This window comes from Entelurus aequoreus, linkage group LG05, assembly GCF_033978785.1.
Source record: "Entelurus aequoreus isolate RoL-2023_Sb linkage group LG05, RoL_Eaeq_v1.1, whole genome shotgun sequence".
NCBI classification, from domain to species: domain Eukaryota; kingdom Metazoa; phylum Chordata; class Actinopteri; order Syngnathiformes; family Syngnathidae; genus Entelurus; species Entelurus aequoreus.
Window position 1 is genome coordinate 83439896 of NC_084735.1, and position 25746 is coordinate 83465641.

The 25746-nt window shown below is 39.8% G+C and overlaps 1 protein-coding gene across 1 annotated transcript in view; it reads right to left on the minus strand.

Moving 5' to 3' along the window:
- Positions 1 to 25369, minus strand: part of ppm1e (protein phosphatase, Mg2+/Mn2+ dependent, 1E) — a 60344-nt gene extending 34975 nt beyond the window's left edge. Inside the window, exons 1-2 of the mRNA XM_062049075.1 lie at positions 25167 to 25369; positions 24850 to 25043 (exon numbers count right to left, since the gene is read on the minus strand). Of these exons, the coding sequence (XP_061905059.1) occupies positions 24850 to 25031 (182 nt within the window). The 5' untranslated portion in view covers positions 25032 to 25043; positions 25167 to 25369. The remainder of the gene's footprint in view (positions 1 to 24849; positions 25044 to 25166) is intronic.
- Between the last annotated feature and the right edge of the window lie 377 nt (positions 25370 to 25746).

The following is a 25746-nucleotide window of genomic DNA, read 5'->3' on the forward strand; positions in this document are numbered from 1 at the left end:
GATACCTGTGGCGGTGGGGGCGTGGCTATGGGCGTGGTCACCATGACATCATCGAGTAATTTGCATAATTCACTACAATGATATGATTTTCTCTAAAAAGGCTCAAAAAATGTATACTTACTAATTAATAATAACAGTTTTGTTTTAAACGTCCATCCATCCATCCATCCATTTTACAATATAATTACAATTTATGTACATATTTATATACAGATTTGAACAATAAGTTATTCACTGAAATATATTTATTAATTGTGGTTCTTACAAAAAATATATCTTATAAAATATAAAAGTTAAAATGTCTCTTAAAGCTCTGCCCCTTTAATTAGTGCATACTAAATCATTTAACTTTAGCCTACTACTACAACCATATTATTTACCAGCAACATAAAGTGAAACAGAGGCAGAGGTGTCCTGCCACAGTCAGTAACAAATAAACAGAAAACAGTAGTGGTCAAATACAAATAAGGCAACAAGAGAAGTATCCTACACTTCTCTTTTGTAAAGTAAATCTGAACAGCCTATATGGGCATCTACATCAACTATATGATTTGCCTGAGAAGCTGGACAGGACAAAAAAAATATATATATATATATTTTTTTTTTTTTAATTTGTGGCGGACGTAATTCTTTCATGGCGGGCCGCCACAAATAAATGAATGTGTGGGAAACACTGGTGTTTGTATATAGCATGTCATTGGTACTAATGTTTAACCAACACGTTTACAGGGATATTTCACAACTGTTCGTCTATGTCTTTACTGTGTATGTATTTGAACAGTGTTCATGTTGTGTACAAGGTGTATTTATAATATCTTGTGTAAAGGAAATTTCACATTTCTATGAAGCTCAAGATCAGAGCCCGATGTCTCCTGGTTTTACTACATCTTGTATTTGAGATTGTTTATAGGGTTGGGCGAAATAAGGGCTCAACTTCAGCCTAAACCTTTTCGGTGTGTAAAATTGTCAATTTATGTATGTAAAACTGTTTGTTTATTTTGTTGACCACTGACCGAAGAAATAATGAACTAATTAATAAACTAACACTAAACTAGTTTTTATCGGTTATCAGTTCAAGATCATAATGTAGACAAAAGCTCCAAGTCGGTCTGCGTAAAGCCAAATATATTTGAAAGTAAATTATTGCATATGTTCTGATGTGTGGCACCCTGAGACAAGAATGTTGATTGACAGTCTAAAAGTCTTACTTCACTCGTTATTTTCACAGTTTTATGCATTAAAAGGTGTAAAATATAAAAACCGCAAATCGAATCGCAATAGATATTTGCGAGAAAAATCACAATTAGTCTTTTTCTCAAAATCGTACAGCCCTAGTCAGCAAGTTATTTTTGACCATTTCTCTAGCTTGGACTTTATCATGTTCTTTGAAGAGCATCCATCCAAGCAGCCTGAAATATGCCCCCTTCACCCAGACCTTACTCCGGGCTAAAGTGGGCCGGCCTGTTTTATGCCCCGTGTATAAACCGGCCCAGAAAACACCCCGGGGTATAAGACAGACTAACCCAGTTTAACCAGGGACATAAGAACGAGTACACCCTCATCAGTAGTGCAGGAAAAATAAAAGGGGCTTCTGTTTTTAAAAGTTGCTCTAGAAAGACGCAACAGTGATTTCCCAGAAGCCTCGGAGGAGGTGCATCTCCCGCGGACCAAATCTCCTGGCTTCTAGTCGCTCTGATTAAACATTGAGAGAGCCAGCAGACAGACAGATGGCGGCATGGAAAAAAAGGACTTTTGCAAAGTCCTTTTGCTGTTGACTCTAACTTTCAACGGTGATCGTGCTGCCTGTTCCAAGAGTTTTAGAAGTACGCTCGTGGTCTTGTCTGAGTTTTTGAAAGTAGTTCAGCTCCAAAAGGAGGTCAGTTCATTGCGACGCACAACTTGTGGGACCTGAGTGGAGATGGTCTGATTTGTCGTCTATCAGTTGCCAAAATAATCCTAGCATCCGGCTGGATTCCGGATCACTGCGCATTCCCCCGTGACGTGGCGGCACCTTGCGTCTGCCAGGTCCGCCATGACCTGGCATGATGTTCCACATAAGCGTGCCAGAGGACCGCCACACTGTATTGTGGGAATGTGTGCTTAAGAGGCCGTTCAGTGAACACAGCCTCACCCTGCGAGCCGAATGCTAATGGATCTCTGCGAAAATAAAAAGCTCAGGGCTTAATGTGCTTACGAGGAAATTAAACACAATGTCCCACTAGAGTCAGCGACCTTTGGTCCAGGTCCTCCCACACATGTCCCTTTTGGTCACATTTCTTGTAAAGAGAAACAATACTATGCAGAACATTTTGCAGGATGTGCCATTGAGGGACTACTCCGCTGTCTGCAGTTATTTAAAGCATACTTGATGCTCTATGCCAGGGATAATGAACTAAACTGTTCCTTGGGGCCACACTTCTCCCTTAACGCTTATTCATATTTTCTTTAAACTTTCTGCCATTCCTTAAAGCCCCACTTAAGAACTTTCCATTTTGGTTGACTTTGGCAGTGCTAGTGGACTAAAGCGGTAGTGTTTTGCCAGAAGGAAGACCACATGAGGTTTCAGCTACAATCATGACACTACGACCAAGAATGTTTAGGGGCGGATGCAGGTCCAAAAAAGACCGGCGGGAGAGTTTTTTAGATTTTTTTTAGAGGGCATTATGGACGCAATAGGTGACTTCCACTAGTTTGCTGTATATTACGAATTACAATGCCTAAAAAAACAAAAAAGATAGACACGTGTTCTTACATAGGGATTGTGAATGATATGCAACATTTTGTAAAAAGTGCATTTCCCCTTTAAGAAATAAATAACACTTAAAGGCCTACTGAAATGAATTTTTTTTTATTTAAACGGGAATAGCAGATCCATTCTATGTGTCATACTTGATCATTTCGCGATATTGCCATATTTTTGCTGAAAGGATTTAGTAGAGAAAATCAACGATAAAGTTCGCAACTTTTGCTCGCTGATAAAAAAAAGCCTTGCCTGTACCGGAAGTAGCGTGACGTCACAGGAGGTAATATTCCTCACAATTTTCCTTTGTTTACAATGGAGCGAGAGAGATTCGGAGCGACAAAGCGACGATTACCCCATTAATTTGAGCGAGGATGAAAGATTCGTAGATGAGGAACGTTACAGTGACGGACTACAGAGGCAGTGATGGACGTATCTTTTTTCGCTCTGACCGTAACTTAGGTACAAGCTGGCTCATTGGATTCCACACTCTCTCCTTTTTCTATTGTGGATCACGGATTTGTATTTTAAACCACCTCGGATACTATATCCTCTTGAAAATGAGAGTCGAGCACGCGAAATGGACATTCACAGTGACTTTTATCTCAGAAACAAAATAAATAAACCCCTGACTGGAAGGATAGACAGAAGATCAACAATACTATTAAACCATGTACATGTAACTACACGGTTAAAAATTCTCAGCCTGGTAAGGCTTAACAATGCTGTTGCTAACGACGCTAAGGCTAATTTAGCAACTTAGCAACCGGACCTCACAGAACTATGATAAAAACATTAGCGCTCCACCTACGCCAGCCAGCCATCATCTTCCCATCAACAGCCGTGCTCACCTGCGTTCCAGCGATCGACGGCGCGACGAAGGACTTCATCCGTGGGTTTGGCGGCAAGCATCGGCTAGGCGTAGTAAGTAGTCCTTGTTGTGTTGCTGTAAGTATTGTACTTAGCCGCTAACACACCGATCGATCCCACCTACAACGTTCTTCTTTGCAGCCTCCATTGTTCATTAAACAAATTGCAAAAGATTCACCAACACAGATGTTCAGAATACTGTGGAATTTTGTCGAAGAAAACAAGAGGTTTTTGTATCGGGTCGATGGGGTCCAACCACTTCCGTGGATTTTGTGACGTCACGCGCATAAATCATATCCAAAGGAGTTTTTCAACCGGAAGTGTGGCGGGAATTTTAAAATTGCACTTTATAAGTTAACCCGGCCGTATTGGCATGTGTTGCAATGTTAAGATTTCATCATTGATATATAAACTATCAAACTGCGTGGTCGGTAGTAGTGGCTTTCAGTAGGCCTTTAAGATTTCAGTGTGTGTATACAAGTACTTGTCAGGCACATTCAACAATACGTGCTATCAAACGTTCACATCATTGCTAACCGTTTACACTCCTAGATTAGCAAGAGCACAGCTTCCTGCAGCGCGCCTGAGGAAATCCCCGATGAAGCCCGGTGGCGGTGCATGAAGCAGGTCGGGAGGTAAAAGGTGCACGAGTGCTGCTGAATGCTAAAATGCTCAAAAAGCGCTCAGTAAAAACAGCTACACCCAATAAATCATTGATGCTTTGCTGTATTGTTATATCGCTTGAAGGAGGGAATGTTATTCTAGATTAAATATGGAGCCACCTGCTGTGCAACACTGCTATGAAGACGGTTGTCATGACTCCACAGCACGGCATTCATTACCGAGGTCGACGGTTTTTTTCTGACAGTGTCCTTTAATATGTCCAGCAGCTCTTTCAACGCATCCTACACGCCTAATTGTAGTGTGTGCATCTGTGCTTGTGTGTGTGTGTGTGTGTGTGTGTGTGTGCGTGCATGTGTGTGTGAGGAAACACCAGAGGAAGCCGGATCAACCCTGCTGTGTCTTCGCAGCTGTGGGAGGCGTTCAAGAGAGGCTCTCCCCTCAATTATTATCTTTAAACCGTGCGTGTGCGCTTCCAGACGTCAATGTACAATCAATTTCTCACAGTCCCTTTCCTCATTAGAACGACAAGCTTTTGAAAGTGACGCGTTAAGGATTATTGACCTGTAATGTCTCCCAGAGCACGTTTACGAGCAACAAACTTATGGAGAAGTGCACAGTTGCAGTGTGGATGTAAACATGTGCATTACTGCTGCAGGTTTTAGCCAGTAAGTAACGCCATTTGTTGTGGAACCGGTGAGACTTATTTCAAGATCAATCACTAGTTTTCTAGCATTACTTTGATGTTTTCACATGTTCAGTTCTCTAAATTACTCAGGCATGTTAGCACCCTTTGAGGAAAAAAAAAAAGAAAAGAGGAAAATTCCTATTGGCATGAACATTTTGACAAAATGGGTGCATTTTACCTTGAGATTTATTCTCATCTACCAACCTATTTTGGTTGGCTTTTTGATAACATGTCCAATTTAATGCACCACAGAAATTTTGGTTGTGTTTTTTTTTTTTAGTTATTTGCTAACATTATTATAATTGAACATGTTATGTAAAATTATATAACTTTTGTGCAAGATGCGACTTTAAGGCTTTACTACTTACGTATAAAATACTAAACGGTCTAGCTTCATCTAGGGCTAAAACAACTAATCGATTAAAATCGATTATTAAAATAGTTGCCGATTAATTTAGTCATCGATTCGTTGGATCTATGCTATGCGCATGCGCAGAGGTTGTTTTTTTTGGTTTTGGTTTTTTTTTAATCATTTTTTTTTCATTTTTATTTTTTTAAATAAACCTTTATTTATAAACTGCAACATTTACAAACAGCTGAGAAACAATAATCAAAATAAGTATGGTGCCAGTATGCTGTTTTTTTTCAATAAAATACTGGATATGATAGAAATGTAGTTTGTCTCTTTTATCCGATTATTAATCGAAGTAATAATCGACAGATTAATCGATTATCAAATGAATCGTTAGTTGCAGCCCTAGCTCCATCCTATCTTGCTGATTGTCCCGGCAAGAAATCTGCGTTCTAAGAACTCCGGCTTATTAGTGATTCCCAGAGCCCAAAAACAGTCTGCGGGCTACAGAGCGTTTTTCTATTCGGGCTCCAGTACTATGGAATGCCCTCCGGGTAACAGTTAGAGATGCTACCTCAGTAGAAGCATTTAAATCCCATCTTAAAACTCATTTGTATACGCTAGCCTTTAAATAGACCCCCCTTTTAGACCAGTTGATCTGCCGTCTCTTTTCTGCTCTGCCCTCCTCTCCTGCGTGGAGAGATTATTAGGTGACCACAGAATAAGCGCTAGCTGTTCAAAGTCGGGACCCGGGGTGGAACACTCATCTGTGCATCAGTTGGGGACGTCTCTGCGCTGCTGACTTGTCTCCACTCAAGATGACCCCCTGCTGGCCCCACTATGGACTGGACTCTCACACTATTAACTAGATCCACTCGACGTCCATTGCACCGGTCGCCCTCGGGGGGTCCCCACATCTGCGGTCCCCTCCAAGGTTTCTCATTGTATCCCATTGGGTTGAGTTTTTTCTTGCCCTGATGTGGGATCTGAGTCGAGGATGTCGTTGTGGCTTGTGCAGCCCTTTGAGACACTTGTGATTAAGGGCTATATGAATGAACTTTGATTGAAAAAACTTGTGCAACCCTATCTTAGAGCCACACCCACTCAGGAAATAATTTCGGTGTTGTGACATGTCAAAAAAACATTTTCTCGCTGACTACTAATAAACGCTCTAGAACAGACCTGGGCAAATTAAGGCCCGGGGGCCACATGCAGCCTGTTAAGATTTTCAATCTGGCCCGTTGGACATTCCCAAATATTTGTTTTCGATCTTTAAGATGGAAAGTGTAGCTGCCATTATGATGTGCAGTGATGTTTTCTAATGACCGTAAGTCTTGAACTATACAAAGTATTTCAATACTTGGAATCTGCGCTTTTGCATGTTATACTAGTTACTATGGTAATCTAATTAGTTACTATGGTAATCTAAGTCACAGCAGCTCAGACGAGGCACCAAGCAGTGTGGGTGGGGAGCGTTTCCACAGAGTGTCTGCCTGAAATGCGGGTGTCAGGGACAGACGCAGAAGGAGATTTTTACAACAAAGTTCTAAAGCTTAGTGATATATCAGATGTATCAGAATATAGGTGGGGTTTTTTTTTTTTACTCTTCGCATTCATATTCCGCGGTGTTTGTTGCATTTTTGTTGCGTTTCGCTTGATTGTAAAATATATCGATCGAGAGGGGGTGTGACGTTCATATGTTGTCAATATTCAGTGTTTTATCGTTCATAGTTAATATTGTAAATCACACATTCTTCATTTTCATGTACATTCTGGGTGTCTTATTCAGTAAAACAATGTAAAATTCCATTGTGTTTTTTAAGGCGGTCTGTCATAAAGTTTTTAGCATTCAATAAGACATTATTGTGAGGTTTTGTATTAGTGTTCCTAAAAATTGATATACCGGCCCCCAGACACATTTTTTTCTCTAAATTTGGCCCCTGGGTCAAAAAAATTGCCCAGGCCTGCTCTAGAACTACAACTGGTTCGGAACTAACAGTGTTGGGTAGAGGTGGGGGAAATAATCGATTTTTAGATGCATCGCAATTCAGATATGGACGACTATAAAATCGATTAGTAAACGTAAATAATTGATGTACTTATTGTAAATAAAGTAATGCAAACAGTTCTAAAATTGCAGCGAGCCACCTCACCTCATCCGACCAGCTTCTTTATTTTAGGGCACTTACGTTTCAGTTTTGCACACATTTCCATTAATTTAGTAAATGTGAGAATGAATTGAACTGTTTCTTATACTGTTTTTTTAAAGTTGCAAGAGATAAACGCTTATTTGGTGAAATGAAAAGAAATGCAAAACCGCATTAATATACATCAATTTTAGATGCATCAATAACCGATTTTTTAATCAAATCTTGAGGTGACCAAAGCTTCCCACCTCTCGTGTTGGGATTGGAATCATCCAAATCTGATCAGCAGCAACATAGAAAGCAGTCAACGTTGTGGCTAGGAGAGCGAACACAGGCGACAACGAGTAAACTAGCTAGATGATGCTAACTACGCTAACTAGCGATCTTGTTTCGGCGCCCTGTCCTGCAACTCAGTGTGGCGTTTCGGCAAGAGAAACAGCGAGTACCTGCGGCTGAGGCGAGCGTTCAACAAACTTTGGATCCTTTTATATATATATTGTAGTGAGTTTAGATCATACTTGCCAACCTTGAGACCTCCAATATCGGGTGGGGGGCGCTTGGTCGGGGAGGAGGCGTGGTTGGGGGTGTGGTTATTTACAGCTAGAATTCACCAACTCGAGTATTTCATATATATTTCATATATATATATATATATATATATATATATATATATATATATATATATATATATATATATATATATATATATATATATATATATATATATATATATATATATATATATATATATATATATATATGAAATACTTGACTTTCAGTGAATTCTAGCTATATATATATATTTATTTTATTTACATAGAAAAAAAATAAAAAATACTTGAATTTCAGTGTCCCGGTGGCTATCCATTAGATGGCAGTATTGTCCTGTTTAACTTCTCCGTTCATGATGAGTATATCATTTCGGCCCCCGTGTTCAATGGAGAAGTCTGTTCTACAAAATTTACAGGCAACATACACCTTCCCCTTCAAACTGTCCTGGAGGAACTGAAATTCTTGTTTCCATTCGTTTTGGAACTTGCAAGCGTATTTCTTCATCTTGCTCGTCGACGGCGTCGCCATGTCTGTAATTTCCTCGTTCTTCTGCTGTGTGCGCAGTAGTGCACTCTACTCTCTAAAAGCCCTAGATGTTATGACGTCATTGGGCAGGCAAGCTGTTTATATTGTGGGGAAGCGGACGTGAGAACAGGCTGTCCCCACTCAGTCTCAGGTCCGCATTGAGCTGGAGGGGGCGTGGCCTCCAGCTCCGGCTGAATACCGGGAGTTTGTCGGGAGAAAATCTCTGCCGGGAGGTTGTCTGGAGAGGCGCTGAATACCGGGATTCTCCCGCTAAAAACGGGAGGGTTGGCAAGTATGGTTTAGATAATTCACCCACGGAAACGTTGTTATTGTTAGAGTTCCGATCTGACGGGTTTGCACGGGACACATTTCCGGTGTTGTGCACTGATAAGCCACGGATGTTTACAGTAGTTACTGCTCGCTTGCTGATAAGAAAACGCAGTTAGCTCCATCTTCTGACACTCCTCCTTCGACTCCCGTCCTTACATCCTACAATATTTCATTAAAAAAAACACGGCAGGGATATTTTGACACGGAAATGAATGTTTAAAAAAGCGGACATTTCACAAGCCTCAGTACTACGTCTTGCATAACAGTCCTGCACAAGAAAGCACATTGTCTCCTGCAGAATTGTCCGAGGCTGTAACGTGTGATACATTTGGACTAAAAAGCCCCAAAAAAACACATTTTAAAAGCAGCAATGAAAATGAGGCAGTGCTTTAGGGAGAGGAAAGTGCATCGGCTTCTTTTCAGTATTCCAAGCTAACTGGCCTCGGGTCATGAAGATTCCCGTCCACACACCCCAAAAAGTCCTTGTAACAAGTCCGTGGCATGAAAAGACACAGAGGGGGTCTCTATTATTAGCCGTAACTAATGACACGTTGGATGAGTCACCAGACCTGCCGCCTCCGACTCTCGTTAACACTCACGGCGCCGCTAGCAGTAGACGGCCATGATGTAGGATGCTGGCCACCGCCGCACGCCGTCAGTCTGCCTCAGCAACTGCAGAAGGTTGTTGCCAAAACATCATCACGCACCAGACCGAGGCGCAGGAGTTATCAGGGGTGCGGGACATTCCACCCCTGCAGCTTTAGTAACACAAAATAATCATAATAATATTAATGCCTGTCAATATTAACTAGTTAACTTGTGCGATGAATGCAAAAGATGATGGCATTAATCATGTAGAAACGCAGATTAATCACAATTTCTTTTGACCGCATATGTCCTTCACCTTAACTGTTGATGGTTACCTGAAAGTGTGTGATACAAAGATGAGTGAGGAGACTCTCGCTGACTAAATTCACTAGTACTAGCAGTAGTTTAACAGCAGTGACTTGTAGTAGTATAGACAACAGCTGTGACTTGCACTAATACTACTATTAGTAGTAGTCATAGTATAGACAACAGCTGTGACTAGTACTAGTATAGACAACAGCAGTGACGTTGTACTAGTACCACTACTAGTAGTAGTAGTAGTAGTAGACAACAGCCATGGCCCACCACTACTAGTAGTAGTAGTAGACAAGAGCCATGGCCCGTGACTAGTACTACAGACAACAGCCGTGACGAGTAATAGTAGTATAGACAACCGCAGTGACTAGTACTGGTACCAATACTAGTAGTAGTAGTAGTATAGACAACAGCAGTGACTAAGTACTAAGACAACAGCTGTGACTAGTGCTAGTATAGACAACAGCAGTGACTAAGTACTAAGACAACAGCTGTGACTAGTACTAGTATAGACAACAGCAGTGTCTATGTACTACTACCACTAATAGTAGTAGTAGACAACAGCCATGGCCCGTGACTAGTACTGTATAAGTATTAGTATAGACAACAGAAGTGACTAGTACCACTATTACTAGTAGTAGTAGTAGTAGACAATAGCCATGGCCCGTGACTAGTACTACAGACAACACCTGTGACGAGTAATAGTAGTATAGGCAGTGACTAGTACTGGTACCACTACTAGTATTAGTAGTATAGACAACAGCAGTGACTAGTACTAGTATAGACAACAGCAGGGTCTATGTACTACTACCACTAATAGTAGTAGTAGACAACAGCCATGGACCGTGACTAGTACTGTACAAGTATTAGTATAGACAACAGAAGTGACTAGTACCACTATTACTAGTAGTAGTAGTAGTAGTAGACAACAGCCATGGCCCGTGACTGGTACTAGAGACAACACCCGTGACGGGTAATAGTAGTATAGAAAACCGCAGTGACTAGTACTGGTACCACTACTAGTATTAGTAGTATAGACAACAGCAGTGACTAAGTACTAAGACAACAGCTGTGACTAGTGCTAGTATAGACAACAGCAGTGACTAAGTACTAAGACAACAACTGTGACTAGTACAGACAACAGCAGTGACTAAGTACTACTACCACTACTAGTAGTAGTAGTAGACAACAGCTATGGCCCGAGACTAGTACTGTACGAGTATTAGTATAGACAACAGCAGTGACTAGTACCACTATTACTAGGGACTAGGGTTGTACAGTATACCGGTATTAGTATAGTACCGCGATACTAATGAGTCATATTCGATACTATACCACCTCTGAAAACAAACCGTAAGATTTTTTGTTAAAATAAAGCCAATAATGCAATTTTTTGTGGTCCCCTTTATTTAGAAAAGTATCGAAATAATTTTGGTACGGGTACCAAAATATTGGTATCGGGACAACACTACTAGGGACCGTTCAATCAGCCTATCTCTAGGTGCATGTCTTTAGAGGTGTGAGGAAGCCAAAATACCCACACAATCGAGGGAAAAACATGCAAACTCCACACCAAAAGACCCCAATCTCAGGAATGGAACCCTTTTCTCTCTGAATACTGAACCCTCTGGGTACTTATTTTCAACTGATATGAACAGTTTTCTCCAAAAATAAAATATTTTATTGACCACGAAACATAAGTGTTTGCATTATTTCCAACATCAAGCATGCTATAAGTTAATATTAAGCAATACGATTGGGGGAATTTGATACAACCCTGCAAACAAAATAGTGAAACACTCTGTGTTTACTAAGAAAAGAAAGTATATTGAGTTATCAACTTAAATATTATGACACTGATTGGTTAAATGTATGTTCCATTTCATAAATCATTAACTCTAAAATCAATCTGATCAGTGTTATGCATTTTATAAAGAAAAACTGCATCAATATACATAAATTAAAGATGCATCAATAGTGGATTTTTCATCGAATCGTAGCGGCTGAATCGCAATAGAATCGTGAGGTGGCCAAAGATTCCCACCTCTAAGTAGTAGTATAGACTACAGCTGGGTCTAGTAGTAGTACTGACTTGTAATAGTATAGGCAACAGAAGTGATGAATACCAATACTTGTAGTAGTATAGACAACAGCAGTGACGAGTACTGTTACTACTAGTAGTAGTAGTACAGATACCAGCAGTGACTAGTACTAGTACTAGTAGTAGTAGTAGTATAGAGATATGTGTTATGGAATCTCTGTGTGGAGTTGGCATGCTCTCCTCGTGCGTGTGTGAGTTTTCTCCAAGTACTCCATCTTCCTCCCACATTCCAAAAATATTCACGTTAGGTTTATTTAAGGCTGTAAATTGTCCAATGAGAGAATGAAGGATTGTTTATCTTTGTGAGTCCTGTGATTGGCTAGCCACCAGTCTAGGGTGTATCCTGTTTCTCGCCCCAAGTCAGCTGGGATAGGCCCCAGCTTCCCCGTGACCCTAATGAGTATATGCACTATAGAACATTTGAGTTTTATTCAACCAATGAATTGTCCTAGTCATGAATTCCGCTGAGCTCGTTAGCTAATGTCAACTCAAACCGTTTAATTCATTCGCTGATGTTTAAACAGAAAGACACTAGCATGGCTAACCAGTATTGCTATTCCCCGCCAGTGCTGTTGCTACGACAACCGTTGTCTGCCACGCAAGAAGGATGTGTCAAATGTGAAATATTAGCATGTGTGTTTCACGGCTTTATGTTATAATGTGTGAGGTTGGCTGAGGTGCTTGTACGAACTGATCCGATGGTTCTTAGACCCCGTTTACACTACGCACCAAATCCGATTTTTTTTGTCCTCAAGTGTCACAGATCAGATTTTTTTTTGGCCAGTCTAAACGCGCCAAAGTGCTTCAAATCTGATCTTTTCGCATCAGATTCAGGCCACATCTAGTCCAAATCTGATCTTTTCAAATGTAACTTTAGTCTAAACGCAACGAGACCTGAATGTGACCCGTATACGACTTTTTCGTGAGCTTTGGGCGAGCTACGCCACTAGTGTGTGCGGGGAAACACGGACATGGATACTTCATCACAACATCCGGTTTCGGTGAGCTAAGTCTATTTTTGACAACCGAATTTTCAGTGCATCAGACACGGTGTGCAGACAGAAAGGGGGAGAATGGACGCATTTTGGTTTAAAAACTAACAATAAAAGTGAAGCTATAACATTGAAACGCCGCTCACCAAGAGATGCTTTAAAACATAGCTAGCTAGCGGCTAACGTCCGTCCGCAGTCGGCAGTGTTTTAGCTACTTCTAAATCACTAATCCTCGCCTCCATGGCGACAAATAAACTTAGTTTCGTTCAAGTATCGTCCCTGCAGGACGAAGAATAGCTAAACATGCTTCACTACAAACTGTAGGATGCAATGGGTCACTGCTAACAACAAGCTAGCGCTCCTCAATGTAAACAAATGCCATGGGTGGACCTACACCTAACATCCACTGTAATGATACCAGGTACAAGAGCGTATCTAGTCGATACTACAATGATTACATCGATATTTTTTTCATTGCATCGTAAATTGGCCCTAGTGTGTGAATGTGAGTGTGAATGTTGTCTGTCTATCTGTGTTGGCCCTGTGATGAGGTGGCGACTTGTCCAGGGTGTACCCCGCCTTCCGCCCAAATGCAGCTGAGATAGGCTCCAACACCCCCCCGCAACCTCAAAAGGGACAAGCGGTAGAAAATGGATGGATATAATGTACACTACCGTTCAAAAGTTTGGGGTCACCCAAACAATTTTGTGGAATAGCCTTCATTTCTAAGAACAAGAATAGACTGTTGAGTTTCAGATGAAAGTTCTCTTTTTTTGGCCATTTTGAGCGTTTAATTGACCCCACAAATGTGATGCTCCAGAAACTCAATCTGCTCAAAGGAAGGTCAGTTTTGTAGCTTCCGTAACGAGCTAAACTGTTTTCAGATGTGTGAACATGATTGCACAAGGGTTTTCTAATCATCCATTAGCCTTCTGAGCCAATGAGCAAACACATTGTACCGTTAGAACACTGGAGTGATAGTTGCTGAAAATGGGCCTCTATACACCTATGTAGATATTGCACCAAAAACCATACATTTGCAGCTAGAATAGTCATTTACCACATTAGCAATGTATAGAGTGTATTTCTTTCAAGTTAAGACTAGTTTAAAGTTATCTTCATTGAAAAGTACAGTGCTTTTCCTTCAAAAATAAGGACATTTCAATGTGACCCCAAACTTTTGAACGGTAGTGTATATTAATTAGGAAATACGTCCCTGGACACGTGAATACTTTATGTATGACCAATGTATGATCCTGGAACTACTTGGTATTGGATCGATACCAAAATCTGTGGTATTATCCAAAACAAATGTAAGCATCCAAACAACAGAATAATTAAGTGTTTCTTGCATGTAAACAGAAGTGTAGACATAACATGTTGAAACAGAAAATAAGCATATATTAACAGTAAATAAACAAATACATTAATATTCCATTTTCTACCGCTTGTCCCTCATAATTTTGACAAAATAATAGAATGGGGAATGACAATATGTAACTGCATACCCATTAGGAGCCTTTGTTTGCTTACTTACTACTAAAAGACAAGTTGTCTAGTATTTTCACTATTTTATTTAAGGCCAAAATCGTTCTGCAATTGCAAAAAGAAACGCATGTTTAATGTAAAGTAAGATTAAAAAATAATAATAATAAAGCCAATAACACCATTTTTATATGGGCCCCGTTATTTGGATAAGTATCGAAATACATTTTGGTACCGGTACCAACATATCGGTATCGGGACTACCCTAAGTCCTGCAAATGTCTCCTGGATCCTGGTGAGCCCTTCTGGAGGACTTAACAGGCACCGTTAAAGATGCATTGCTGCAGATATCATATCTCGGACAGTCGACTGCAGGAATTTGGTGAAAAGCCAGACTGGGCACTGACGCCAACACGACTTCAATCAAACATTCGCTGACATCGAGATTCCCCACCGACACAGTAAACAAGCTATTGTGTGGGAATAAAAGAGCGTGGAAAGGAGAGCCAAAAGTCATGTTGAAAGCGTCCAATAGCAATGCTGTGACCGGAGGAAGAGGAAGAGGAAGAGGAAGAGGAAGTCCCCTGTCGTCATGCTTGTGAGGAAGTGAAGAGGGTGGGGTTGTGCTGCCTTTGGCCGTCCAACACAACAACAAAAATTGAAGTTGTGCTTCCTCTTCAGGAAACTGCAACCCTTTTATTGCCTTTTTAGCAGAACCTTTCAAACCAAAATGTGGATCGCAGTCCTTGCCATCAAGTATTTTAACGATATGAATATGTCATATCCCACTTTTCAGTAGCCATTTGTTGTTGTCCGTGTCGCAGTGGTGCACTTCACAGTGTTTCCCATACATTCATTTATTTGTGGCGGCCCGCCACGAAAGAATTACGTCCGCCACAAATTTAAAAAAAAAAATTTTTAAATTAAAAAAAATTATTTTCTTTTTTTTTTGTCCTGTCCAGCTTCTCAGGCAAATCATATAGTTGATGTAGATGCCCATATAGGCTGTTCAGATTTACTTTACAAAAGAGAAGTGTAGGATACTTCTCTTGTTGCCTTATTTGTATTTGACCACTACTGTTTTCTGTTTATTTGTTACTGACTGTGGCAGGACACCTCTGCCCCTGTTTCACTTTATGTTGCTGGTAAATAATATGGTTGTAGTAGTAGGCTAAAGTTAAATTATTTAGTATGCACTAATTAAAGGGGCAGAGCTTTAAGAGACATTTTAGCTTTTATATTTTAGAAGATATATTTTTTGTAAGAACCACAATTGATAAATATATTTCAGTGAATAACTTATTGTTCAAATCTGTATATAAATATGTACATAAAGTGTTGTAATTAAATTGTAAAATGGATGGATGGATGGATGGATGGACGTTTAAAACAAAACTGTTATTATTAATTAGTAAGTATACATTTTTTGAGCCTTTTTAGAGAAAATCATATCATTGTAGTAAATTATGCAAATTACTCGATGATGGCATGGTGACCACGCCCATAGCCACGCCCCCACCGCCACAGGTATCTTGGCAGTTTATGGGAAACACTGCTTCAGTACAGGAACTACCCATTTTTCATAGAAAACTATTTTTGCGCACTGACTACATGATGACACAATCAAGTTACATTTGTTGTTATTGCTGTTTATGGTGTATACACAAGTACTTTGCAATACAAGGTTCTATGACCCACCGTAAACACATCGGCCATTTAATTTAAAACAATTTCATTGGTGCCTGGTCCCCTTTAAACAGCACCATTTTGAAACATAAAAAGGAAAAAAATACTTTTAGATGGGTAATACCATATTTGTTTCTGCGTCAAACAAATCAGCATCTTCTCCGTATTTTCATGGATAAATGTCCACCGTTTAGATATTAATTCAATGTCCTTGGCAAGCGTTATAAACACATTCTGCTTCAGCATGGTGCGGACTAGCAGTGCTAAGCTGCAATGGCTTGATGATTTATTTCTTTAAATTCAATGAATATCTTCTGTTTCTTCTTCTCAGCTCTGACCTTCACTGTCACTTTCTTCCTTGCAATGCTTGGAAAAACAAAGTTACGTCCATCTGTAGCTTACGTCAGTGGTTCTCAAATTTCTTTCACCAAGTACCACTTTAGAAAACACTTGCCTCTCCAAGTACCACCATAACGACCAACAGTGGTGTAGTATTCATTAAAAACAAGGCAAGGGTTTTATTTAGCAAGTATATTTAATATTTTTGACCACTGTAACATTACACTGTGCTTCAACAGTTACACTGTGTTTGAATATAGGAAAATAAAACATTGTACTTTAATTGATTTTTGGCGTACCATGAGGCATACCACAGTTTGAGAATCACTGGCTTAAGGGGTTTATTGACATTTGCTACTAGGGACATAATGATATGAAAATTTCATACCAGGGTTTTATCGTGACCAAAATGATCACGATTATCGCGGTATTTTTAAATGTGCTCAACAAGTACTTTTGGCCTGTACTGTATATATATTCATCCATATTCTACCGCTTTTCCCTATAATAACTTTTAAATAATTAAGTAGAATAATATTAATGTACGGTATTAATCTTTATCCATAGACCTTTAACGTGATATCTCAAATAAATAATATCAGTGTTTCCCACACATTCATTTATTTGTGGCGGCCCGCCACGAAAGAATTATGTCCGCCACAAATTTTTTTTAAAAAATTTTAAATGTGTTTTTTTGGGTTTTTTTTGTCCTGTCCAGCTTCTCAGGCAAATCATATAGTTCAGTGGTCCCCAACCACCGGGCCGCGGACCGGTACCAATTGGTACCGGGCCGCGCAAGAAATTAAAAAAATATATTAAAAAAAATAATAATAAAATTAAAAAATTTTTTTTTTTTTTTTTTTTTTTTTTTAATTAAATCAACATAAAAAACACAATATATACATACTGTGTATGTGTATGTCAATATAGATCAATACAGTCTGCAGGTATACAGTCCGTAAGCACACATGATTGTACTTCTTTATGAAAAAAAGAAAAAAAGAAAACCCCCCCCCCCCGGTCCGTGGGACAAATTTTCAAGCGTTGACCGGTCCCCAGCTACAAAAAGGTTGGGGACCACTGATATAGTTGATGTAGATGCCCATATAGGCTGTTCAGATTTACTTTACAAAAGAGAAGTGTAGGATACTTCTCTTGTTGCCTTATTTGTATTTGACCACTACTGTTTTCTGTTTAGTTGTTACTGACTGTGGCAGGACACCTCTGCCTCTGTTTCACTTTATGTTGCTGGTAAATAATATGGTTGTAGTAGTAGGCTAAAGTTAAATTATTTAGTATGCACTAATTAAAGGGGCAGAGCTTTAAGAGACATTTTAGCTTTCATATTTTAGAAGATATATTTTTTGTAAGAACCACAATTAATAAATATATTTCAGTGAATAACTTATTGTTCAAATCTGTATATAAATATGTACATAAAGTGTTGTAATTATAATGTAAAATGGATGGATGGATGGATGGACGTTTAAAACAAAACTGTTATTATTAATTAGTAAGTATAAATTTTTTGAGCCTTTTTAGAGAAAATCATATCATTGTAGTAAATTATGCAAATTGATCGATGTCATGGTGACCACGCCCATAGCCACGCCCCCACCGCCACAGGTATCTTGGCCGTTTATGGGAAACACTGAATATAAATCAGTACAATTAATTTGCATGTTAGGTGATTGTGTATTTTGCAACAATAGGAATTGTTATTCGTGTTTATGTTCCACACGGACCTATTTGAGTGATGGACCGGGTGTTTACAGAAACCGAGGTTACAGTATATGTGTATTATACAAATACAATTTTCACTTTTTTGAGAGGATTACTGGCTCGCTTAGAGGACGGTTGGGATGATAAAGTGCGCCGTAGCTGCGGTCGTGAGTTAAGTCGCGTTCCCTTCAAACTGACAGTTAGCGTGCGTGACTTTGAGGGACTTTTGAGGAGGTAATATTGTTGTGATACAAACTTGGTGTTGCTTCCTTATTTGTCATTATTCCAAGCTGGTTATTATCTACCCGTGCGTAGTAGCGGCATTTGAGCAGCTGGATAAAAAAAATACCGATAGCAGTATCAATAATCCAGAATCTTAGTAGTCTTCCTGGACAGACCCAATTAGGAACCGGGTACCATAAAATACCGGTACACGGTAGGGCTGGGCGATATATCGAATATACTCGATATATCGCGGGTTTGTCTCTGTGCGATATAGAAAATGACTATATCGTGATATTCGAGTATACGTTCTCAGGCAGTTGCTTTTAGCTGCGGGCATTACACTGCAGGCTTTTTTCACTCTTTCTTGTCTCTTCTTCTCACAAAGACATAAAACAAGCGCACCTTCTTACATACGTCACATACTGTCACGTCATACGCCCTCGCTGAGCAGAGAGGTAGCAGCATGGGTAGCATTAGCTGTGATGCTAGCGGAGTGGTGCAAGTGGTAATCTGGTAACAAATGAAGGAAAAATTAATTCCTAAGAAAAACAGCACGGGGTCCGTCTGGCGGTGGTTTGGCTTCAAGCGGGAAGATGTCGAACAAGTATGCGGCAAAAGCGTTGTTACAAAAAGTAGCAGCACTGCTAATGTAGCATCATTTGAAAAGTCACCCGCTAGAGCAGGGGTCCCCAAAATAAGAACAAGAATAGACTGTCGAATTTCAGATGAAAGTTCTCTTTTTCTGGCAATTTTGAGCATTTAATTGACCCCACAAATGTGATGCTCCAGAAACTCAATGTGCTCAAAGGAAGGTCAGTTTTGTAGCTTCTGTAACGAGCTAAACTGTTTTCAGATGTGTGAACATGATTGCACAAGGGTTTTCTAATCATCAATTAGCCTTCTGAGCCAATGAGCAAACACATTGTACCATTAGAACACTGGAGTGATAGTTGCTGGAAATGGGCCTCTATACACCTATGTAGAAATTGCACCAAAAACCAGACATTTGCAGCTAGAATAGTCATTTACCACATTAGCAATGTATAGAGTGTATTTCTTTAAAGTTAAGACTAGTTTAAAGTTATCTTCATTGAAAAGTACAGTGCTTTTCCTTCAAAAATAAGGACATTTCAATGTGACCCCAAACTTTTGAACGGTAGTATATATATATATATATCATACTTGCCAACCCTCCCGTTTTTAGCGGGAGAATCCCGATATTCAGCGCCTCTCCCGACAACCTCCCGACAGAGATTTTCTCCCGACAAACTCCCGGTATTCAGCCGGAGCTGGAGGCCACGCCCCAAAAAAAAAGTCTGCCGCAGCTGCGATTGGACCTGACCAGCCTCCGGGTACAAGTAATGGAGTACCAATTGCTTGCCAGGGAAGATCTTCCCCAGGAAGCAAGGATTGACCGGTTTTGGGCCATGCTAGGGAGAGATGGAAGATTCCACACTCTCGTGCATTTGATGAAAGCACTTTTGTGCGTGCCACACAGCAATGCATCATCAGAGAGGGTGTTCAGCATGGTTAGAAAAATAGTGACAGAGAATAGAAAGAGGATGGACAATTCAACCCTTAGCAAAGCATTGTACTTTCAAGTACAACAATGAGTAGATGAGTGGTGTGTGTGTGTGTGTATATGTGTAAATAAATGAACACTAAAATTCAAGTATTTATTTTATTTATATATATATATATATATATATATATATATATATATATATATATATATATATATATATATATATATATATATATATATATATATATATATATATATATATATATGAAATACTTGAGTTGGTGAATTCTAGCTGTAAATATACTCTCCTCTTAACCACGCCCCTTAAAAAACAAATTTTTTAAGTAATTCTTAAAAAATTAAGATTGTATTGAGACTGTATGCAAACTTGACGTCCAAAAGCCATGAGAATAACACCATGCTACTAATGCTAGGCAATTGGCTGTTACGATTCCGCATCTTAAACATCTTCATTTGCGAGTTAATGATAACTTGACAGTTTCTAATATTCTGGTTTGAACACCAAATAACTGGTGCATTCTTCTGTGGGCCATCTTTTACTTAATAGCATGTAAACTTAAGGTATTTATTGGCACAAAGTCGGGATGCAACAACAAATGGTGTGAAGGATAAACCTGACAGTATTACAGTTTCAAATGATCATTGAAAAGTGATGGATAAACACACGTTTATAAACTCAGACAGGGGAAACTGCAGAAGAAAGCCAGCGCCGAAATGGCTAGCTAGCCTAAATGCTAAGATGAAAACAAAAGACAACATATTCCCCCATTAAGAAATCACATACTTCAATCTAAACTTAAATAAACGCGTTTTTTCCATTTTAACAGAAAACAATGCATATTATAAACTTTAATATTATCTGATCATGCCAATTATATTATTATATACTGTATTGCAAAACTATAACAAAAACAAATAGTTAAATATCTGCTTGTCACCTTTATTCATGATTTTAAAGCAAGTTATACATTAAAAAATGATAATAATCAATTGCAAATACATTTCGATTAATCATGATTAATCACAGGTTATTACCCGCATGCATAATGTGAATTTATTTTTAAAACGCGGCCCTCTGAAAGCAGCCATTCCTGCGATGTGGCCCTCAATGAAAAGGAGTTTGACACCCCTGCATTAGAAAGTCACATCGCCAACTAGTGGCCTGGCGTGCATATTACGCTCTCAGTTCGTTGTGTGGGTTTCTGACATCTTGAGTACCGTGAGGAGCACGGTTGATGAAACGCGCTCACACGACATAAGCTCAACGTTGGGGAAATCTCACAGTTGTGCATGTGCGAAAACGAGTGTGATTAGTGACACCTGAAATCCCCCCTGCCACCAGCACATGCTCGCCCAACACTACTGGAGTGCCTCTGAGCACCTCAGGGTGTCAAAAAGAAGAAAAAAATAAAAAGCCCCCCCCCTCCTCTTGCCATCGGGTGCCCTAGATGCTTTTTTTTCCCTTTTCCAGCACAGTTTCTGCACCTATTTTGGATTCTAAACCAGGCCAGCAACTGTTTGTCACTCACTCTCTCACACACACACACACTTGTATTTGTTACCTTCTTGAGACCTCTGAAAAATGCCTACCTCTATAGGACCAGCCTTTCTAGATATATAAAGATTTGTATTTACAACAATAATAATATATATATTAGGGGTGTGGGAAAAAATAAATTCGAATTCGAATCGCGATTCTCATGTTGTGCGATTCAGAATCGATTTTCTTTTTTTCTTTTTTTTTAAATCGATTTTTGTATTTTATTTATTTATTAAATTGTTTTTTTTTTTAATTAATCAATCCAACAAAACAATACACAGCAATACCATAACAATGCAATCCAATTCCAAAAGCAAACCCGACCCAGCAACACTCAGAACTGCAATAAACAGAGCAATTGAGAGGAGACACAAACACGACACAGAACAAACCAAAAGTAGTGAAACAAAAATGAATATTATCAACAACAGTATCAATATTAGTTACAATTTCAACATAGCAGTGATTAAAAATCCCTCATTGACATTATCATTAGACATTTATAAAAATAAAAATAAATGAACAATAGTGTCACAGTGGCTTACACTTGCATCGCATCTCATAAGCTTGACAACACACTGTGTCCAATATTTTCACAAAGATAAAATAAGTCATATTTTTGGTTCATTTAATAGTTGAAACAAATTTACATTATTGCAATCAGTTGATAAAACATTGTCCTTTACAATTATAAAAGCTTTTTACAAAAATCTACTACTCTGCTTGCATGTCAGCAGACTGGGGTAGATCCTGCTGAAACTATGTATTAAATGAATAGAGAATCCTTTTGAATCGGGAAAAAAAATCGTTTTTTGAATCGAGAATCGTGTTGAATTGAAAAAAAAATCGATTTTGAATCGAATCGGGACCCCAAGAATCGATTTTGAATCGAATCGTGGGACACCCAAAGATTCACAGCCCTAATATACATACTATGCAGGTATAAAAAATGTAAGCTTTAATTTTTTGTTATTTTTGGGGGGAAATATGGTTTTTAATCTTCATTATTTACTTCAGTTATTACAGCATGTCTCTATATACATGTTTATTTATTTATTTGTAATTAATTTTGGCCAAAGGAGGCGCATTTCAATTTCTTACACACACTTGTTATTACATATCTTGGCCAAAAGGGGGAGCACTTCAATTTTTTTACACACACTTGTTATTACATATGTTGGCCGAGGGAGAGCACTTCAAATGTGTACACACACTTGTTATTCCATATGTTGACCAAAGGAGGAGCACTTTTAAAACCGACACACAGTCAATTTGAAAAATCCCTCCTTTTGATTGATTTCACCACCAGGGGGTGCAAATTAGACATTCCGAGGTCAATATCAAAATAAACTTTTTCCATAGGCTCATAATAAATTTGAAAATAAAGTACCGTATTTCCTTGAATTGGCGCAGGGAATATAGTATTCGCACGTCTAGAATTACTGCCGGGTCAAACTCGTTCCTCAAAATAATTAACGCATGCTTGGCCTTATCGCCGGTTCATTACTGAAGCTGGATCAAATTCGTTTAGCAAAATATAAATTTTATTATCGCATGTCTATAATTTTCGCCGGGTCAAACTCGTTTCGCAAAATATTTAGCATATGGCTAGAACTTCCACCGGGTCAAATTCGTTACGTCACGAGTGACGCATCTGTCCTCATTTTCAAAATGGAGGAAGCTGCTTTCAGTAGTTTACAATCGCACAAAGGAAAAAAGATAAAGAGCTTTTCAGTAGGATTTAAGGTCCAAGCTATTGAATACCGGTACAGTATGCTAAAGAGAACAGTAAGCAGCTATGTTTTATTAATATACCGTAGCTGCGTGTGTGAAATACTGTATAAGTCATTAAATGACTCCCGCCTCCTGGTGGTAGAGGGCGCTGCCGCGCTAGTGATCCTTCTTGCGACTTCCGGTACTGCAGAAGAAGTGAACACACGCAGCAAGAGATTTTTTTCTCTTCCTTTTAACAAGGAGGGTATCTAAAATAAAACAGTTTTCTAAACTGGACTTTCAATGGAAGCAGGAGGTAATAATTAAAGGAATATCTCCATCGAGACAGAGACTTTTAAAACTGAAGAAAGAAAATAATGAAGACTTCTATAAACAAGTTATCGATGCTTTTGGTCAGAAGGAGCTGCAAATGGACTCCATTTATAAGTACAGGTAAGACCATAATGTTTTTTTAAATTAAATGTGCTTTTCATGATGGTATGCTTACATCACACTCAAAGCGCACGCCTGAATTTTATGGATTCCTTTTGGTAAACGCCGGAGTGAGAAGAGGTTTTAAAATAATTACCGCATGCACGGCCATCCCGCCGGTTTCCGGTAAACGCAGGAGTGACAGGAGGTTTTAAATTAATTAACGCCCCTGCGGCTATTCAAGGAAATATACGGTAACAATAATGAATGAATCAAACATTCAAGCCTTGAAGTAGCAAGGGAAAGTGCATAGGGGGTTGAGGTGGGCGGGGTTTGGGGGTGGGGGGGTGTATATTGTAGCGTCCTGGAAGAGTTAGTGCTGCAAGGGGTTCTGGGTATTTGTTCTGTTGTGTTTATGTTGTGTTACGGTCCGGATGTTCTCCCGAAATGTGTTTGTCATTCCTGTTTGGTGTGGGTTCACAGTCTGGCGCATATTTGTAACAGTGCTAAAGTTGTTTATACGGCTACCCTCAGTGTGACCTGTATGGCTGTTGACCAAGTGTGCCTCGCATTCACTTGTGTGGGTGTAAAAGCCGCATATATTATGTGAGTGGGCCGGCATGCTGTTTGTATGGAAGAAAAGCGGACGTGACGACAAGTTGTAGAGGACGCTAAAAGCAGTGCCTTTAAGGCACGCACCCAATATTGTTGTCCTGCCCTGTATAATACCGGCGGGCCAGCTCTAATGTTAATTTGATATTGCCTCAAGGGCCAAATGATATTACACGGTGGGCCAAATTTGGCCCGCGGGCCAGAGTTTGACACCCATGGTGTAAACAGAGCGATGTCCCCATTAAGTAAGCATTGCCAGAACACACACACACATACAGTGTATGAGTTTGTTCATTTGCATCCCGACCATGATTGAATATTTTAATCGACCATTCTGTGTGTGATTTACATTGTGGCAAACAACATAACTGTGGTTATTTTTAGCCTGTGAGAGGCTGGTCAAGAGCGATGGCGCTGGCTTCCTCCCCCGCCTATGCAATGATGACGTCGGCCTGTTACGCAAAATCGGGGGTTCACTTTTTTTATTTATTTTATTTATTTATTTTTTAAGTCGACCTGCAGTACAGATGTGCAACAAAAAAAAACGGATAGAGACGGTATAAAATATGCATGTTTGGCGAATGAAAAAAAATAGTTTGGACACACCCAGCGTGGTGGGAGGTTAGCGGGCATGTCAACCAGACTCAGCCGGGGCCAGAGCGCCTTCTTCCGCACACGGAAACACCCCCGAAAAAAAAACAGAATAACATTGTGAGTGGTTACTTAACTATTTGAAGAGGTGCTGCATACACAAGTCGAGGCATTCCCCCTCCACCTCGTCCTCACACACCAGGTCCGTCAAGGGGCGCGCAGGCAGCGGGTCGCTGTCCTGCAGAGGCGGGCTCATCTCCCGCAGAAAGAGCTCCAGGAACCGTCGGAAGTTTTTCTCCTCTGCTGCAGAGCCGGCCATCCTTGCTCATTCCTGGACACAACACACGCACAGTCACTCGCAGCTGCGCCCGAACTCGCCGATCGTCTCCGGGAAGATTCGGCACAAACTGAGCCAACTCGGGGACTACCGTGGAAAGGCGGGAGCTATACCGACCTAGCTAGCTAGCAGCGCTGGAGTCTTCCCGGGTGGTTGTGGTGAAGCGTGACCGTCGACTGCCGGCGTGTCTCGAAGTGTCAGACCGAAGAGACGAGGGAGGTTGTACCGGACTAGAACGTTCGGAGTTGTACTTCCCCCATTCACCGCCGAGTGGGAGCGAGTGCCGCTCTAGTTAGTGTCAGGGATTTCGTCTCACCCGGAGGCGGGCACGTCACGGGGGGACGTTGACGTCAGGGACGTGAACGCGCACGCACTGCTGCCATTCTTTGGAACTTATTTTTGGAATAAATCAATAACATTTTGTAACAATTGTAAACAGCAATATTCTAATATTTTGTACCATTCGTATGGAAGCCCGTTTCTGACACTGAAAAAATACCCCAATGATAAATCATAATTATGAGATAAACGTGATTATTAGATAAAAGTCATAATTATGAGATAAAGTCGAAATTTAGTGATGAATGTCATAATTATTAGATAAAAAGTCGAAATTATAAAATAAGAAAGTCCTAATTATGAGGTATTTATTTATTTTCTGCAGCTGTTATATATACTGTAATATTGTACAAACCCC